The sequence below is a fragment of the Odontomachus brunneus genome, unplaced genomic scaffold (assembly GCF_010583005.1).
Source record: "Odontomachus brunneus isolate Ranch 3 - 2012 unplaced genomic scaffold, Obru_v1 Obru_scaffold_078, whole genome shotgun sequence".
Classification (NCBI taxonomy): Eukaryota; Metazoa; Arthropoda; class Insecta; order Hymenoptera; family Formicidae; genus Odontomachus; species Odontomachus brunneus.
Window position 1 is genome coordinate 782,859 of NW_022639528.1, and position 19,435 is coordinate 802,293.

At 42.4% G+C, this 19,435-nt stretch overlaps 1 protein-coding gene across 9 annotated transcripts in view; it reads left to right on the plus strand.

The window, feature by feature from the left end:
- Nucleotides 1-16,621, plus strand: part of LOC116847477 (amyloid beta A4 precursor protein-binding family B member 1-interacting protein-like) — a 199,324-nt gene extending 182,703 nt beyond the window's left edge. For 8 of the 9 annotated variants that reach the window (XM_032822508.1, XM_032822509.1, XM_032822506.1 and 5 more), the window contains 8 exons: nucleotides 6,138-6,305; nucleotides 6,928-7,083; nucleotides 7,332-7,565; nucleotides 8,171-8,400; nucleotides 8,541-8,693; nucleotides 8,987-9,499; nucleotides 9,737-10,111; nucleotides 10,298-16,621. In XM_032822508.1, the coding sequence (XP_032678399.1) occupies nucleotides 6,138-6,305; nucleotides 6,928-7,083; nucleotides 7,332-7,565; nucleotides 8,171-8,400; nucleotides 8,541-8,693; nucleotides 8,987-9,499; nucleotides 9,737-10,111; nucleotides 10,298-11,710 (3,242 nt within the window). In that variant the 3' untranslated portion in view covers nucleotides 11,711-16,621. The remainder of the gene's footprint in view (nucleotides 1-6,137; nucleotides 6,306-6,927; nucleotides 7,084-7,331; nucleotides 7,566-8,170; nucleotides 8,401-8,540; nucleotides 8,694-8,986; nucleotides 9,500-9,736; nucleotides 10,112-10,297) is intronic. The other variant, XM_032822507.1, reaches the window with a different exon arrangement.
- The last annotated feature ends 2,814 nt before the right edge of the window (nucleotides 16,622-19,435 follow it).

The window sequence follows — 19,435 nt, forward strand, 5'->3', positions numbered from 1 at the left end:
GGCCGCGACCGGCAGACTCGTTCGTAAAAGCCGGGCATTGTGCCCTTCCCCGATCCGCTATTTCCCATTTCTCTTTGGCAGAAGGGACACCACTCTCGTGGAAGCAGATCGATACGTCTCTGGATGTGTGTCTCTCTTTTTTCGTGAGCTCTCGAACCGTCACCACACAAATCTCACTGTCATGTGAACAACCTACAAGACGACACGAGCCATGTCTCATCGTTGTGAGAAGCGATTGAGGGGAGCGATTTCGTAAGCTCTATGACAAACCACGAGAATATGTTCTCGGAGAAATTGGAATTTCTCCTCGGATAGAATCTCTGGGTTAGTAAACGACGCTACGAATGAGCTGTTAGTCAGTTAATTTCACGTATGCACGTCGATTGGCATTTTCATTAAATTCTCATTAAGGAGAGATGACACAAACGAGAAAGGAGGCACTAATGAATACATCAAGCGAAACCGAACATCTGATTGTGAGGAAGAAATTATCCGTTCCTTCTTGTGACGCCGAAATGCACGAGGACACGAGGTCGAGAACGTTGAGCCGGCGATTATCTTGGGCGGATTGTCCCGTGCGATAAATCCCGACAATTAAGCCGAGACTTAAATTTTCTCGAAGACAAACGCAGACAAGACCCACAAAGAGATAAAATGTCGCGCTCTCAGCGAGTCACCTCGTGAAATTTCCTTAATCGTAAAATACGAACATTTACGATCTTACGGGGAATTTTACCCAGACAGCACAAAATTCTCAAAGACGTCTTATATACGTTTAAAAGACGTTTAAAAGAACAATAAGAAGTTTCTTGGGCATTTTAAGATATTTTCTAGAAATTTGTATTGTCTGGATTGTTTAGATAGTCGAGAGATATGGGAGATTTTTACGAATTCTTTTTAAAGAAGTTAATAAAAATATCAATACAAGCTCTCGACTATACTCTATTTATTATTGTTTCAAGTATAAAAATATTATTTAAAAAAAGAAATGCAATTTCGCTCAAATTTTTTGTGCTGAACACAGTATTGCCTCTAATTCGTGGATGACATTATAGTTCGTATAATCTCGAAACAAGTAAAACTAGAAAATTTAGAAACTGTTAAACTTGCTGGAAGACAAACCTAGATTCTTCGAAAAATTTTTAAAAATTAGTATTTCTCCCAAAACACTAAATAAAAAAAAAAGAAAGGGAGCAAAAATTATTTGCAACTTTGAAGCGTCACTATTTTGTTAAATTTCGATTTTCCACAGAACAAGGTTTATTCTCCAACAAATTTAATATAGTTTTTAGAATTTTTGACCTTATTTCTGTTTCATATTATTATATAAGTAACAATGTTGTTCACCAATACCAGCGGCGCCTCATTCGACACAAAAAAACCTGTGCGACGAAATTTCCACTTCTCTTTAAATAAAATATAATGTTTTAATACTTAAAACGATAATAAATGGTACAGTCAAAACCTTATGTGAATATCTTTATTTTTTTTTCATTCGTAAAAACTTTCTACACTAAGAAAAAATATTTAAAAATTTACTTGTAAGGAATTTAAGTTTACTTCCGCGAAGTAAACTTTATTTATAAAGTGTGAAATAAACTTTGCATATCTCACAGATAAAGTTTCAAGTATTTTTCGACTACTTAAATCCGAGTCTCCCCTTAACTTGTTCACGCCCTGAATATTCACCGAACGTAAGTTTCGCATTCAGTGAGAGAGAACTCTATCTCTTCTTACAATCTTCCGTCCTGTGTTCTAACGTCTCAGGTAGAAACTTTATCAGTTTTCCTGTATACTGCATCGCATGTTTCTTTCACGGGTAATCTTCGTCATCTAAGCCATCATCGAAAGGAATCGATGACGCGTCGGCAGATAATGAAAAGCGCATTCGTTGTCGAGTCGTGAAGAAGTGACTCACGTGCTTGTGTCGCGCGAATACGAATGGCCGTATGGGTTTAATCCTCGTCAAGGTGTTTACGCGAGTCGCGACCACGACGAAATCACGACGCATACACGGCATGTAATGTTGCCGTAACGGTAATCTCAGGTGTCCCTCGTCGGCTCACGATGTTGTTCGCACCTTGGAAAGTACGACATGCACGCACCGGTTTCATTTTCATTCAGCGCGCCTCGCAACTCGTTTCTTCGGAAATGTTGCACTGTGGCTCGCGCACGTAGAGCACGGAAGAGAGCACGAGAAAGAAAGAGAAAGAGAGAGAGAGAGAGAGAAAGAGAGAGAGAGAGAGAGAGAAAGAAAGAGAGAGAGAGAGTGTGTGACTGGCTATCGATTCTTCTCTCGATGCGGAAGACCGCATTTATCTATACCATTCCGCAATCTTATTACTCCTTGGAATCTGCGCAACTCGACGGTTACTACTCGATGATATGACTTTGGCGATTACGAGTGCATGCGTCGACTTGATTTGCATGTGCAGGTGCAACGCTCACTTCGCTGGATATTATCCCGAGTGCAGTTTCGCGAATTGCACACGTCATATCTGCAATTAACTCTGACGTGAACACGAACGCGACGCGAATTTGTTTATTTGTTCAGTCACAATGTGAGAAAGTGGAAAGCCTCTTTGAAAAGGGACTTTCCCCTTTCTCACATTGTGACTGAACAAAGGAATTGATAAATTAAATGGCACGGTTTTTTAAAAATAAAAAAGGAAGTCAAATTGAGTTTTGCGTTTAACACGTGCGGTTCACGCGCGAAAATAATTGGAACGAGTGTTCCCTCTTGTGATAAATGTCGTAACGCACTGCTACCAGCGCTATCAGCTGGGGAATTACGCCGCGCAATTGATTTCGAGCTTCCTCGGCGGTTTCCGCGAACGGACACTGGCAACGTGAGAAATTCGAAGCCGGATGGACGACAGGAGAGTACACGCCAATCCGCAGTGATAAACGCTTCACGAGGGCTCTCCCCTGCGGGCTTCTCTTTCGCATTCGCAACGTCGGCGTCGGCGGTTTTCTCGCGGTAACGTCGTGCTCGTGACGATTCACGGCGCGATATCGCTCACATTCCACGGGGTGCACGTCACCGAGCTGCACTGTCGTAGAGCGCGCGTTTGTTCTCGCGGAAGTTTGCAGAAAATCGCGAAGTGCACTTTCTGCGATACGCCGCCCACGTCGCGGATTTTGATGCAGCAAAATAGCACGTCGAAGCTGCCCACGGAAAAATACTATTCTATTGTTATACGAAAGGAGAAAATAGTATGATTTGCCCATACATAAATCTGATTATGTCAAACAGATTCAATATTGATCCCATACTGTGTATTTATAGTTACTATAAACCATACTGTTCCTTCCACCCAGAAAAGCGATTACTTAGTTTACTTTCCTTCTTTCAAGAAATGGTCTTATCTTCAACAAAGAATATTTTCTTGACAATAACCTTAAAATGTGATTACAAATTTTAGAAAAGCTCGTGTAAAAATCGAAAAAAAGTTGGTCTGACTCTATAGCAAATAAACCGAATTTTTGTTTTACTTTAATATTTCTGGTTGAAATGTTAAACTTACTAGAATTTAGAATTTATTTAAAAGAAATTTGATGCTTATGATGAACTTATGATACATTAAAAAAATATTTATAAATTTATTTATAGAATATGAAATTTATTTCTGTGAGAGAAGTTTATTTCATAGAAATAAAGGTTATATCTGTGAATAAATGTTATATTCCACAAATAAATTTTCTAGTGTTCTTTTTTCAATGTAGGTTTGTGGATATACACTGAAAAAAAAACTTGAAAGTTTATTTGTGGAAAATGAAGCTTATTCACAGAAATAAACTGTATTTCTATAAATAAACTTTATATCTAGCGAATCAATTTTCAAACATTTTTTTCACAGTGTATAAATTCATGTACTTAAAAAAATAATATTTAGTTGAATGTAGTGCGTATTTTTCTGTGTGAGTTTGTAATAAACAAAATATCGTAGCATAAAACAATTTTGTTTTTACAGGCTGAATCTATTTTTAAAGCGTTCTCGTATATACAAAGAGTAATTTTATTTTAACGTTATATCCCCCGCTAATAAAATCTCTCATCGACATTGCGGTGCTTTTGCTTCTCGACGATAGCGTTAACTTCAACGTCTCATATCGTAAAAGTTCCTCGTTCAAATGTTCCTCGTTATGTCGATTAATAAAAGGCCGCTTTAAAATTGGGCCGAAAAGCGCCAACGCGCTCTGTATTAATCGCGGCTTGATGAGCCCGAAGTACCGATAACAGCTTCTTCGCCCTGGCTGGTTTACGATCTCGGCCGGTGAGTTGTTCATGAAAACAGTCTTGACACTAATTCGCACACGATTAATTAGCCGCGGCGTGTTTTTTAGTAGCAACATTCACTCGCTAGCGAAGTGAACACGGAACGATGATGCCACCCACACGCGGGTGCCTTCACTTGCTCCTCTCTTCACGAACTCGACAGAATGTCACGCCCTCGCACAAATTGTACGAATTCATATTGCTATTCTCATTAAGATCACTTCATGACTACGCGCTCGTGTCTTGAATAACCTAAGAAAATTCGGTCAAACTGATCTAAACTTTTCTATTTCTAAAAAAGATCGATTAAACTTTTGCAGCAGTTGATTAATCAATCCACTGTTCGGCGATCCCAGTTACATCTTTATTTTTCGAAAATAAGATTATGTATCAAAATTATATTCTATCTCAATTATCAATCACGTATGTGTTGAAAGTCGTAATGGATATCAATATGAAAATAAAGAATACATATGTGTGTATGTTATTCTCCAATTATTATTATTTTTTTATATAATACTAATTCATCAATCTATTTTTCGAAACCCGAATTAATCTATTTCTAAAATATTATATTGTAAGAATCCAAATCAATTATATTATGTATTAATATAAAAATCATAAAAATATTACATATATAAGTTATTTTCTAGTTATTTTTTTCTATGTGATATTAATTTATCAATCTATTATAAACTTCCCGAGATTCGAATTGCTCTATTTCTAAAATATTATATTGTAACTGGTTCAATCAAAATAATTTCATGAGACTAGACACTTATGCAGATACATATAATCTGAGAAGGTTTAATCGGATTCGAAAAGTTCGTAATATCAGGCAGAGTGTAAAAGTGCAATGACAAAACACGCGGTTGTTACGCCTGTGAGATACTTCCGAGCGGCGCGCTTCCACCTCAGAATATGCGTGTGCGGAATCCTCTGTCGGGCCGCCAGCTGTTAATTTCGTTAATTGTCGCCACGAACTTCGCGTGCACGTGCTATATCGCGTACTACGGAGATAGCGACCCGCGATAACTATTATATCGCATGAGACGAGCGCACGTAGACAGACAGACATGCCCGGAGATATGCCTGAAGTTCGTGTTCACCGTTTCCTGGGAAATAGTTGGCAAAGCCTTTGATCAGTCCGTAAACAGATAACGCGGTGCTAAAGTGATATGGAATACAACGCGAGATAAGGCGTGCAGTGCCAACAGTGTCCCTTGAGTAATCAGTTCGTAAATATCGCGGGTTTAACATCTCGCACAGCTTGCGGATTGCATCGAGAAAGAAATATCTAAAAATTGCATAATTATAATAAATTATTTATTTAGTGGTATTCTAACAATATATTTACTTAAATCTGAATTCTTTTATTTAAATGAAACAAATAATTGCCTTTTTATTTTAATGTATACATATAATATATATTTATTTAAGAATTTTATATTAGTACAAAAGTAAATATATACTGTTAGTACCCATCAAATAAATATTTATCATTTTTTAGATGTTTGAATTAAATTGAATTTGAAATGGCATTGAATTGGACATTTTCAATTGTTCTTTTTTTGTAAACTATGCTGACTTATTAGTTCACTTCTTAAGAATGAGGTTACTCCATTTTTCGAATATTACATTCAAATATAAATCTCGAAGATCAATATCAAAATTAATATCAATATACGTGCTATTTTTTGACATAGTAATTGAGAAAATATGATAATGTAGGAAATACGATAATGAGTAGATATGATAATGCAGAAAATATGATAATGAGTAGAAAATATGATAATGAATGTAAAAATAAACACACATAAAAATACTATACGAGAGTTTTCGCTTGATTTTCCCACAGATTCTCAGGATGTCGACCTGGATGCGATCCTCGGTGAACTATGCGCCCTGGAGCGGCGTTGCGACGGCGACATCGCCGCCACGCCCGCGCCAGACTCGCAGAGGCCAGGACGACCCACTAGCGCGAGGATCAATCCGGGTGACAACACTGACATCAAAAATGAAGGAGGTACGATGTCGACCGCGAATGATCTTTTTTCACATGTTATATTTTAATACATCGTGATATTCCATACAGTATGAGGTAAATGCTCTAATAACGAAACTAATATGAAAGCATGATCAGCTTTCTTCTTATTAATAAATAATGAATGGAATTACAGACAAAATTAATGTTTATATAAAACTATAGTTCGTTAGCGATTGAAATATAATAGGTAATCAAATAATCAATAAATATCAATCATAATTTTGTATAAAATATTAGATAATGCCAGTAACTCAACTGAAAAATAAATTATTAAATAATATTACAAGTTGCCATAAAGAAATGTCTTTTAACAAAATTTCAAAGGCTCTTTTTTAAAAATATTCTATATAGAAATATATTATTAATGTTTCAATTACATAAACATTGTTCAATTACTGTGTGGAACATTTACCTTAAATGTCTAAGAGATCATCTCAGAGACATCCGAAAAGTATCCTACTCAATTTAAGTGTTCTTAGGACGTTTCTGAGACGTATTTTAGACATTTGTCTAAAATGTTGTTTGGGATATCGTAACGATGTAATTCGACGTATTTTAATTTTGTTTCTTCATTTTTACCTCCTTCATTTTTACCCCGCAGGTTTGCGCACCGACAGTCCCGACAATGACAGCGCATTCTCGGACACGGTGTCCATGCTGTCCAGCGAGAGCTCAGCGAGCAGTAGCGGATCAGGCCATAAACCACCTCAAATCGCTATGCACACTGCCCCTCAGCAACAACCTCATCAACTTGTCGGTGAGTGTTTAATTTTGCAAGGGGACAGAGTGTCGATAATTTTAGATTATAAATGAATGAAGCGAGTCGAAGTGACTAAAGCAGTTTCAAATCTCTCTCTTCGTCTTTTAACGCAGCAACTTGCGCACTCAAGATATTCGCACGACGCGACTGAATTATCTCTCGGGAGGGAGAAAGAGGAAATTGTAATCTTTCACACCGGAATATATTTGTGGGCAGAACGTGTATGTTTGTCTTGATCTTCGCAGATGCAGCGAGCAGAGCGAAGGCGGAAAAGATTCGCCTGGCGTTGGAGAAGATGCGCGAGGCGAGCGTACAGAAGCTCTTCATCAAAGCGTTCACGTTAGACGGCAGTGGTAAGAGTCTGCTGGTCGACGAGGGGATGAGCGTCGCGCACGTGTCGAGGCTGCTCGCGGACAAAAACCACGTGCCAATGGATCCGAAGTGGGCCGTGGTCGAGCACTTGCCCGATCTCTTCATGGGTGAGTCTATTTGTCAAACGTTCATTATCTCCTACATGTCGGACGCTAATTGCTCACCGGTGGCGCAATAATTATCCTAAGACGGACAATATGCGACGACGTTCTTTACAACGATGATATTTTCATGGAGAAAATCAATATTTATCATCTTGATGATCCTCTCCCCCTCCCTTCTTTCCATTTGATTTTGTTGAAACATTTAATCAAATAAAAATGAAATAAGTAAATTCAATTAAAAGTAATACGTCCAATAAATATTTTCTTATATTTCTGTGTAATAAATAATTTCGGATTTTCCGAAATTATTCGCTTTATTTAAAATAAAGCGATTCTATTTTTATCTCGTTATAATTTTGCGAGACAATGCGTGCGAGAGATGACAAGAGATCATGGATCAAAATGGTATATCAAATGTTCTATCAAGATACATGTAAATCAAAATTGTTTCGTTTTACCTGAAAAATCCGTAAAATTACTTATTACACAAGTTAATACAATTGCTACAATGAGATATTTTGATTCATCGCGATGATATAGACGATTTCGTATGTTCAACGATACTTAATTCTTCCCGTTATTGTTACTTTTCTTCTCGAATCTTTCAGAGCGAGTTTACGAGGATCATGAGCTACTGGTGGAGAATCTCCTACTGTGGACCAGGGACTCAAAGAACAAGCTGCTGTTCGTCGAGAGGCCGGACAAGACTCAACTATTCCTCACGCCCGAGCGATTCCTTCTGGGCCCTACGGATCGTGGCGGCGGCGAGTACGACTATCACTCGAGGAATATGCTATTGGAAGAATTCTTCTCGAGCAGCAACGTCGGCGTGCCCGAGGTGAGGGACCTAACGACATGTTTACGATCCCGTCGCGCGCCTTGGCAACCGGGCCAAACGACGTTCTCCCTCGATAACGACTCGGTGTTGGCGCGCGTCCCGTCTGCATCTCTTCTGCATCGATTGCCTTTTGCTTCCAGGTCGAGGGTCCTCTCTACTTGAAATCGGACAGCAAGAAAGGCTGGAAGAGGTATCATTTCATTTTACGGGCCTCCGGTCTTTACTATTGGCCGAAGGAAAAGGCACGCACTGCGCGGGACCTCGTCTGTCTGGCGACTTTCGACGTTAATCAGGTTTGTCATTTATCCTTTCTTCGGACAAAATGATATCTTATAGCCGTATATTTCATTTTTTACCTTATGCCACTTTGGCGAAAATTGTTATCTTATGCTACTTTGAAGAAAATCTTAGTTTGATGTGTCGTTTTCTATTATTATGCGTCTCAAGAGTATTTGATTGATTACTTGATACGTCCAGCTCCTTAAATGTATCCTCTATAAAACCTTTAATCCGCCAATTTTCATTTCTTTCTCTCTTTCTCAAGCTTCCATTGAGAATATTGTTATTATCGTTGCCATTATACTAGGTTTACTACGGCGTCGGCTGGCGAAAGAAGTACAAAGCGCCCACCGACTTCTGCTTCGCCGTGAAGCACCCCCGATTGCAGCAGCCCAAGTCCACTAAATACATCAAGTTTCTCTGCGCGGAGGACAACGCGTCACTGGAGCGATGGATGGTCGGTATTCGCGTGGCCAAGTACGGCAGACAGCTAATGGACAACTATCGTGCTCTCGTGGACGAGCTCGCGCAAGAGGATCTAGACTTGCTGGCACACGCCAGGTCGTGCTCGGTCAGTTCCATCGCTGCGCCACCGAATCAGACCCAATACAACACGACGAACGATAACGCCAGACAATACGCGGAAAACACAAGGCATAACAGTGAAACGGGCGTCGCCACGACGAGGCAATACGAGGGACAGAGGCAGAGCTATAATCCGGAGCAACGACAGAGCTACAATAACGATGGTCGGCTCAGCAGAGCGAGTAGTTCCAGTTCCAGCGGATGCTTGTCTGATGGGGCACCGAGTAGTTGTGAGGTGAATACGACGAAAATGTAGATTTGAGATACGTAAAAGTATTAATGAATCCGTAAAAATACGCGTCTTGTTATTGCAATCATTGCCTGTAACGGAGCATTCTTGGTTTGATCGCTTATTCTTTCCATTACATTATCTCAGGCTTTAAATAAATCTTTTATCCATCTTTTTGTCTACTTCAGTCTCTGTTATTTCTGTGTATATAGACAATATGTAACTAGAAATATATGTATGTAGGTGGCCTTCGAATGTGGGGAATTCCCAACGGGCACGATCAAACGCAAGCCGTCTATGAACCCAAAATTGCCCCTCACTTCGATCACGAGGCAATTGAAGGAAGTTGGTGAAACTGTCCGCGACGAGCCGGATTCTTGCCCGAGTCCGACGAGCTCGGGATCAGGTACGCTAACCAGAAGACACAGCCGCCGTCGTAGCGGTACGGATTCTGATGGATCTGGAACCCTGAAGAGACATCACAGATCTGGAAATGCAACACCTGTCAGCCCGGTGCCACCTGGTACACCGGTGAGAGAAAGGGCAAGCCCCATGGGATATAGCAGACCGGACAGTCAGGAACCGAAAACGCCAACTAGTCCGATACAATCGTGTATGGTACGTATATATTACACATACACAATTGAGATATCAATAAATCAATACTAAATTTGTAGTGATTATGTGATCATCTCATACATATCCAATATCCTAATCAATCTTCCTTGTATGACATTCAAAGTCTACGTAAATTCGAAGAGACTATGATATCCTATGTGTGACAAGCAACTTTATATCTCACAGATGGATTCTATCACCTCATTGCCGCCACCACCGTCGCCGTCGAGAGTCGCCGAGGAAGTCGAGTCCGACAGTGAGCCTCTTCCACCGCCACCTCCGGAAATGTTCCGGTCTAATCTCTCATTGGACTCGCTGCCGCCGCCACCAGCACCCGGCGAGCTTCCTATTTGCAACACACCGGAGCTCACAGGCTCTTCGTTGAGTCTCGCGTCGTTACCGCCGCCACCGAGCCCGTTAGTCGGCGAAACTGGAACGATACGTCGCGCCAGACCCAAGCAGTCCACCCCTACGAACTCTGTAACCCCTGAGAGTACTCCCACGCATACCCCCAGATCGCAATCCTGTCAAATGTACGCGAACACAAACAGTCTCGCGCTGAACAACAATTCGGTCCAGAATAGTCAGAACTACAACTCGAACGCGTCCCCGAACGCCCATGCGAACAACACCGCCAATTCCGTGTCCTCCCCGCAAAGTTCCTACCCGGGATCGACGGCGAGCACGCCAACCTACACCCCGAGCTCACCTAACTTTGCGTCTCCACCACCCTTCGTGCCACCGCCGGCTTACGGCTCTCAGCAACAGCAACAGCAACAACAACAACAACAACAACATACCAATTCCCAGAGCCTCGGCAGACAGAATTCCAAGGTCGAGCAGTTATACGCAAGTCATCAGTCGACTCATCACAACACAATCCAGCCGATCAGACCGAACCCCAACATGGACACTGTCCGGCGCAGCGCTATGAAACAAGGAACCGGTCATTACGCAGCGCCACCGTATCTAGCCGAGTTGAAAGCCGCTTCCAGTCCACAACCGCAACGCCGAGTAACCATTCAAGAACCCCCAACGTCGCCCAAGTCCAAAACCGGGACCGGTAAGAAGATCTCCTTTAATCTACCACCTCAACAAGAACCTGGTAGCCCAGCTTTGCCGCAGCGTAAACCAACGCCACCGAGGAGGTCTGACAGCACGAGGCTCACATCACCTAAGAAACTGGCAGCCTCTGATCAGGCTCCACCAGGCGACTTTCTAAAGGATCTACAGAGGGTGATGAGGAAGAAGTGGCAAGTCGCACAGAAATGCAAACTGGACTCCACAACAACACCACACGAGGTGCTCGGTTTTCGAGATCCGCCACCCGCAGTAGCCGACTACAGGGAGACCAATGTGTCCAACTGGGTGCAAGAGCATTACGGCGCGGACAATCTCTACGAGAACGTGTACGCGACGGATCCTCATGGACCAGTCGAGTACGCGTCCAGCCCAGCTCGACAGCCAACTGTGAGGTTCGCCGACGAGAACCGCAGCATGAACATCGTCAATGCCATCGCGGGCAAGAGGAGACCGCCACCGCCGCCACCTAAAAGGGCCGAGACCACGCATCTGACTACCACCAGGGCGATGCACTGACAATAGCAGATAATCCAGCCCCATCCCGAGAGGCGATGGTATTGCTGTCTCTGCGGCTGGTGGAAGGACTGAGGCGAGGAACCGAGGCTTCGTCGACCACGCGACACCTCGTCGCCGGTCCGGAATACCGGAAATCGGCCGATGTCGAGTCCATGTGCGTCCGTCGACTTCGCCTCGCAGTCCGCAGGGTCACTAGCGAAGAAGAGTGCGTGCTTCTCTTCGCTGAAGGAAAGGTTGTACGATTTTGTTGTGCGACTCGTTGCCGAGCTCTATGCAGATCGGTTCGATCGCGCGAGTCCAACGAGAAGTCCAAGTTATTCGGATATCGGAAACTGTCGAGAATATTTATCGATTCGTTTGGGTCTCTTTAGTTTCACAGAGAGAAGTATGTATCTGAATTGGTCGAGTATCTATATAAATGTCAATCAGAAGGAAATATTTGCGTAAAAAGATACGATATTGGTGTTGTCAACGATATTACGAGGAAATTTCAGCAGATCACAAGTACATCAAGAATGAACGTCGGTGAACCGTCCTTGTCGGAAGTTCTTTTGGAGGAACGCGAATCAGAAGCCGAGCAAGCAGCCTATTTCTGAGCTGGGCTGAACTGAAGTCGGGGTCGCAACAGATTCGATGCGTCATGATCGATCAACACACGGGGAAACACTGCCGCACAGACCAAGGATGTGATATAAATCTTAAACGCCATGCTCACGCTCCCGCGATTCGAGGATCGTGCAAGAAGGTGACCAAGAACAACGGGATAACGCACAATGTTGAATTCTCGGGAGGTACGACGGGGGAGCGAATCTACCAATCGCGATTTCATGCGAGAGTTCGACGTGTGTGAGGATTTCATAGCCTCGTTTCATCTGCCTCGTCCGCGAATTTCTCGAGTCTTCTCGGATACGATGAGTAACACGAAACGAAGAAGATAAATCGAAATGAGGAGGGATAATTTCTTCAGATATTCTCAAGTCCGAAATTCGTTTGGTGATCAATTAAAATATGATCACCTCGAGAAGTAATGCACTGCGTTTTTCAACTTGCGATTTGTTTCGAGATGCGAGACTCTTGAAGGAAGAATAAATGTGAAAGAACGACACATGTCATCTTTCCTGAGTAACGGTTTACCGTTTCAAGAATGTGTTCCCGAGAAGAAGAAACTCTGACGGCGAGAAGAGCGAGCCGAGAAAGTCGTCGCGAAGCGGAATTGATCTCAGTTTGAACCGGACGCGAAGGGCGATTTTAGCGCAGCGCGGGAGTGTTTCGCTTCCAACGACGAAGAAACGAACACGACTCGATCGAAATATCTTCTATGCAACTCGCATACGTCTCTTGCGATCACATCCATGTGCATAGGTATATATGTATATAAACTGAATATATATACGCGCGTCTCTATATTATATACATCTCTATATCAACTCGATACTGCTGTATGTGTAGTTGTATCATACAATCTAAACGCAATTCTCAAATGTGGACGTGACAATGGGGACGATCAAGTCGTCAGTATGACCTCTTTTATTAGGTGTACCCTATATAAAAACGACGACGATGACGATCTTTCTCGTTCGTCGTCAATGCGAATCGCGAAGGCGTAGCGACATCTCGTCGAAAGGATTGATATCCTTTTTGTTTCCTTCTCGTCCGATAACGAAATCAACTGACGACGAAGACGGCCACGAAGATAACGTGCCGAGTTCGGAGATCAGGCGGACGAAACCAGAAGGAATATCAAAAAATTCGTACGTGTTTCCGGCGAATGAGTCGATCCGCGGATGAGGACGTAGGTAACAAACACTTTGGATACTTGGAATGTAAAGAAAATTTGCGCGAATGTGTCTCGATGGCCTGCATTCGCTTATCTCGACTCGTTTCTACTTTGGCGAATCGACTACTCTTCTCTTACTTCGAGTATCCCACACTGCTAGAGTTAGGCAGACAGACGCGCGATGACCGCTGCTTGGCGCCACGCCTGCGTCCGCGAGCGCGAGGAGGATCGTCGCATTTAGCCAACGACGGACGAGGGACAGCACAAGTGCGTGGCGCTTCTCCCGTCTGTGATCACCGAATGGAATCTTCAGCAACGACTGCGGACGCCTTTTGAAGTCGCGTAGCTGGACTTGTAGTTTTATATCTCGATTTGTATCGCGTTTGCATGACTTACATGTGAAAGTTAATGAACTCCTCGGACTTACACGGAGCATCTGTATCGTCGGATTTTTATATGTAAAGGTGTCGGAGGCCGCGCTCGAGAGTTACGCTCGTCGGTGCGACAGTCCATCCCGTAGAAAGTATTTTATACGATCGAATTTTGATACGCAGAGGATATTTCGCCACGTAGTTAACGAATAACGCGCGGATAACAGGGAAGCGCGGGAGAACTCGACGTCGTCGTGATGGCGGTTTCGCGCAACCGGTCGGAGTTTCGGGGGAGTTTTCGACCCGGAACGAATCTCTGACTCGTCGACGAATTTCTGGTACTCCAGAATAGTCGCGAGCGCGCGATCAGCCGCCCGATTTTCTCGACGACGACTGGTCCACCCGTCGCGAAACCCGTGGATTTACGCGGCGCTTTCAGATCACTCCCGATGACTTTTACCCCGTCGACTTTTGCAATTTTCTAAAGGAACTCACGTCGTGCCTGCGCGCGAGAAATTCTCCGAACTTTCTAAAAGTGCAACCCCCCGTGTGTGTATATGTGTGTGTGTGTGTGTGCGCGCGCGTGTCTGCCTGCGCGCGAGGATTTTCCGAGAGTTTTTTCTTTTCTAAAGAGGCACTCGCGCGCACAACGCCGTACTACGATCGCGCGGTTTTTCTAGCGATTTTCACGCCGTGCCTGCGCGCGAAAATTTTTGCAACAACACTCGCACGTCTCCTCCCCCTCTCCCTCCTCCCGCGCACCGACCGCGATCTCCTCGAGCGTGCGCCGAGAGCGCGCGAGCACGAATCTGCGTACACTGTAACACAATCGAATTACTTAATAATAATAGCTAAAGAACTAACTTAAAGTGGAACTGTCGATGTGTGTCGATTTAATTATATCTCCCGCCTTACGCGCGGTTTTTAATCAAACTGAACCAATAATAATATAAATGCATTTTTGAGACTAATATATCGACTTTACAGAGACTTAAGCCTGAAACTACTGAGAGATGACTTTTTCATACGAATTTCTACTCAACACATTCGCCGCGAGTGTCCGTCAGTGCTCTTTACACTCGGAACTGCGTGAAGCGCAAAATTTCACTCGTTGAGAAGGCTGTCTAAAAATTGTGTCCAAGAATTTTATACGATCGAATGTCAGCTAAATTTCACGTTTTCACGTTATGAGAGGACACGTCGTTTCTTTTATATTTCCTCGATTGGTGCGACTTCGATATCTACCCTCGCTTGATTTGCTTCTTCGTTCACGAGGTCACGCGTGATTACTAAGAAGCTCTCTTATATCCTGATCGTATTCTCAAAATATGATTTCACTTATCGCTCGACGCTACTCTTCGAGTTTGTGTGTGACGAGTCGCGCGATCGCTCATTCCGAGTTAACGAGAACCGATACAGGACTCGCCGGGGATGCTTGCGTGCCGAGAGAAAGAGAGAGAGAGAGAGAGAGACGAGCGGATGAAAACTTCTTTCGTACTCCTTAAGGAACTTTCGTCGAGCTGAACGCTCGAGGCATTCTGAGTAGGTAGCTTAGTATTCGATGTCCGCGTGCAGCCCGTCGCTTCATTTTCGTAGAATGGACGAGCCAGTCGTTGGATCCCAGTTCGTTTGGGGAGGAAGGGGGGGACAATCTCTGTCACTCGATCGAAGCTCTCATCGCGGAGTGCGTTAGTGCAATTGTGGACGTGGAGGAGGGGAGTAATCCGATATATCGTAGGGATTGCAATCATAAAGTGATTATTGGATAATATTTTAATTGTTGTGTGTCCACACGCGATTTTCACACGAGAGGACCGGTCCAACGGCGCCCGGCTGACGGGCGACATCAGTTAGCAACGTGCGTAACGTCCGATGCGGAAATCTCTTTCTTCGATTGTAACAGTTTCTCGCGAATGAGTTGGACGAATGGCGGAGAGAAAAAACGGGAAGGGGGGAATGTTTAAACGAAAGCGCTGCGTATTATTTTTCAAATCGAGGAACAATTTTTCAACGAAGACGCAAGGGCAAGAACCTTCACAGCCACGAGTCGGCCCCGATTGTATCGTATCTTTTTCGATTATATACTCTAAGTTGTACGTATAGTTCTGTAAATATTGTAATGAATGGTACTATATACGAGGAGAGAAAAATTGTTGTCGGTGATATCGCGCGGCCGGGCAATGGTATAAACGCATTTATGTTATTTATGAAAGAGGTAGAAAGAGAGAGAGGGAGAGAGAAAGAGAGAGCAAAAAAGGAGAGGAGACGAGAAGCTTGTGTGCTATGCGCGCGGGAGGAGAGGGAGGAGGAAGAAGAGGAGAAGGAACGTAAACTTTCAGAGACGAAGAGGGATTTAACGTTGCGAATCGGGGCTCTGCGTTTTCGTTTCGTTTCGATTCACTTTAATTGTATCGGCTCGAGAAACGCTTCGATCAGTTTATCTCACGAGGACATAGACACCGCGACACCTCGAACGTGCTGTGTTTGCATCGCTATCAAATCGATTCGATGTAGCTTACGACTAGACTTTAGGTCATTAACAGGTTGTTTCGGATACGCGCTCTGTGCAGGTGTGTTTAAGGAAAGAAAGAAAAGAAAGAATGAGAAAAAAAATTGCGACAATACCATTATTTCGTGACTCGACGCCAGTTGTTTAGGCATGACACGTACCGTGCGAACAAAGAAAAATGCGCAGCAGTTGAAATATTATAGGTATTATATTCATGTTTTTATGTAAATAAATTTTTGGTATATTTCAATGATCGACGGGGCTCGTCTTCTGATCCTCTCCCCTTATCCCTCGCCGGATTATCGTCCCGCAAGCTCGATGCAAGTGTAGCGTGGTACATTACGGTATTCTTGCTCCTACACGGAAAAAAAGGTTGAATTAACCAAATATCTGGTCGAATATGAACGATCCAGAAATCCCGATAGAAATAATCCGAATTCTGTTTAAGTTAACAAGATTTTTGATTGACTTAAACAGAATTCGGATTACTTCAATCGGAATTTCTGGATCGTCCATATTCGACCAGATATTTGGTTAATTCAACCTTTTTTTCCGTGTAGAAATTTCGCGATGCGCAACTCTAGCGTTTCGTGATAAAGTGAAATATTATGGGGAATTCGGTAAACTTTCTCTTTATCAGGGCGATAAACGCGATGATTCACAGGTGCTTTTTTACAGTTTGCTGTTGCATCGCGTTCCGTGACATTTTTGCACACTGACATCTTTTCAGCTAAATTCCATCTTTTTACGCAGCCGAATATTCGCAAAATCACCTGTTGTTTCTTACTAACCATCGATAATGCAATATTAACTGTTGGTAACGGAAAATAAGACTTTCGATTTAAATGATTCCGACTGACAGGACATCGCGAACGCTATTTTTACTCCCTATAAAACTGATCGTCGATATTTTGGCAATTTTTGCCAAATTTTCAACTTTCAAAATCGCACCTATAAAATTCCCACATTGTGTGTGGAGGAAGCGCCACAAATAATTGCTTCTCCTCGACTCGCGCGGAAGACGCGTTTCGACAGATTCCGCACGTTTCTCGCACGACGTATGATGTTTTTGCGCGAGTCTCGCGGCTTCTCTTAGAATTTCAAACCGCGAGCGACCGCCCTTCTGCCGACGGCGTATATAAGTAGCAAAAAGGCGCGCGCTTCCGGTCATAAAAGCGCCTTAATAAAAAAGCCCTCGTTTTTAATATTCCCAAGCCGTGTGTGAGTGGCGGCGCCCGTAGATACACATAAACTTCCGCGGTATTGAATTTTCCAGCTTTTCCCGCGCCGCGTACCAAGCCGAAACTCACCGGCGTAACGCAAAACCCGTGGTAGCCGCTCATAGTAGTGGTACAGACGGCTCTACTCCAAGGAATATTCGCTTTTATACACTCCTTTTTTCCTTTTATTTTCATACCTTAACGATAGTCCACGCGCGTCAGCGAGCACGATTCATAATTCATCCGTCGCGTTCTCTGTCGGCGATTCTCTACCGCGACTCGCCTGCAATTAATTAAGGGTGCATTGTTCATATCGCCAAAATAATGAAAAAATTTCGAAAACATTGAAGATTACGATCCGCACTGCATCAAAAAATGATCGCAAACAATATGACATTGATTCAGAGCCCCGATAAAAAATTATTCAATTCGATAAAAAATTACTCGCTTTGAAACAAACACGATGGCGTCAAGTGACGCTCCAATGATGCATTAATGGCATCTCAATAATACGTTATTAATATATCATTAATATAAATCGCATCTTAATAATATGTAATTAATATATCATTTGACGTCAGCCTACTATTTGGGAGTATTTTAAATTTTACTGTTGTGGAAATATGTGATGTTTGCTATTTTTAGTAAATGAAAAGATAATTAAAAATAATGACACGTTTACAATTAATTTCTCAACAAACATTTCAATTAATTTTCTTTTAAAAAACTAATTAAAAAATAATGACAAAATCTAAATTAATTTTCTTTCGAAAAATAATTAAAAATCTCAATTCATTTCCTTGTGAATAGTAATTAAAAAAAATAATGACAAAAATTTCGATGTTTGCGTATATGTACTTTGAATATTCAAGATAATGTATGCAAAATTCCCATTACAGATAAAAGCTCAAGGGCCAGAAAAATCATAGAAAATAAATCAAACTGTAAAATTATTATATTAAAAATATAGTGTATATTAAGTATTTAGTGTGTAAAAAAATATATAATGTTATTTAACTGTATCATATATATAATACATTTTATATATACAATGTATATATATAATACATTTTTAACGGAAAATTTAATAAAAGAATTGTCAAATTAAAATTAAATATAGAATTAAATAAAATTAAATTAAACTGAAGAAATATTTCTAACGTGTTTCTAATTTTCTCAGTTTCTTACTTTATGCAGGGATTAAACGTGCAATACTGCATACATCCGGCTTTTCCGGCTGATAAATTCACGACAAATGCGATCGCGTTAAATTACATTCGTATGAACGCATGAAACTATATTACATTGTTCTCCGAAGCGTAGGAAAGTAGTCAATTGTTCGGATTAATTTCTTAATTTACACAATTACATGGCTCTCGTCGTGGCACGTTTGTCGATCACTTCGAGCTTGGCGCACAAATCTCGAAGTGTGTTCCTCGGTCCGAGTAATTGTTTAAGGTCGTTAAGCCTGTATCAGGCTGATAAGGTGTCGGCTGTCAAATCGAAGTAGCGGATAATTGCTCACGGCAGGCGAAGCGGCTTTTCCGCGAAGTTACGGCAATTGCGCGGCATATATTGCCTTCAGCGCGTTTTACTTCATAACACGGGGAAGATTGACGTAAATAAACGAAATTGCCGGGCGCCCGTTGCCGAGAAAGAGAGAGAAAGAAGGAAAGAGAGAGAGAGAGAGAGAGAAAGAGATAGAAAAAGAGAGAGAAAGAGTGTGCGCGGGGGTACTGTTTTATGGATTCTTTTTACGACTTATGGCAGTCCTGCGTTCTACTTTGCGTTTACGTCATACGCGACCCTCGAGCGTTTACGCGCGCCGATATTCCAGGGGGTTCGCGG